This window comes from Penaeus monodon, chromosome 22 (genome assembly GCF_015228065.2).
Source record: "Penaeus monodon isolate SGIC_2016 chromosome 22, NSTDA_Pmon_1, whole genome shotgun sequence".
NCBI classification, from domain to species: domain Eukaryota; kingdom Metazoa; phylum Arthropoda; class Malacostraca; order Decapoda; family Penaeidae; genus Penaeus; species Penaeus monodon.
In genome coordinates, this window is record NC_051407.1 from 15772278 (window position 1) to 15772713 (window position 436).

Genomic DNA, 436 nt, shown 5'->3' on the forward strand with positions numbered 1-436 from the left:
TTCTTTCATTGTTTACTAATTCTAGAATTTTCTTCTTCACAGGCTCAGCGTGGCAATGAAGACTCTGCCTCAGTCACACCCATTGCCACCATTAACCTGTACCATCCTGTAAGTTTTCAGTTATCCTTTCATTTATAGATAGATAGAATTAGTTCATTGCAATTAGTATATTGTAGGTATACAGAAAGTCTTAAAAATGGTTAGAAGTAAGATTGCTTAATTTATGTATACTTTCATTTTAGTTTCAATAATGATTCTCTAATATATACCCTATCTCTAATATATACCCCCCACTCGTATTAAGAAATTATATACCAGGTACTACTCCTGCTTTATTTATCCACACTCATTTTGACCTTGCCCAGTTTTCCTGTTTGGCTAGTTGGCCCTTGTGTATTTGTTCCTGTACGATATATGATTCACTGTAATAATTAAG

The 436-nt window shown here is 33.5% G+C and overlaps 1 protein-coding gene across 1 annotated transcript in view; it reads left to right on the forward strand.

The window, feature by feature from the left end:
- The window catches only part of LOC119586949 (translocon-associated protein subunit delta-like), a gene marked incomplete at its 5' end in the record, with an annotated part of 2244 nt that overhangs the window by 1116 nt on the left and 692 nt on the right, over window positions 1–436 (forward strand). Inside the window, 1 exon segment of the mRNA XM_037935682.1 lies at window positions 43–108. Coding sequence (XP_037791610.1) covers window positions 43–108 — 66 coding nt within the window.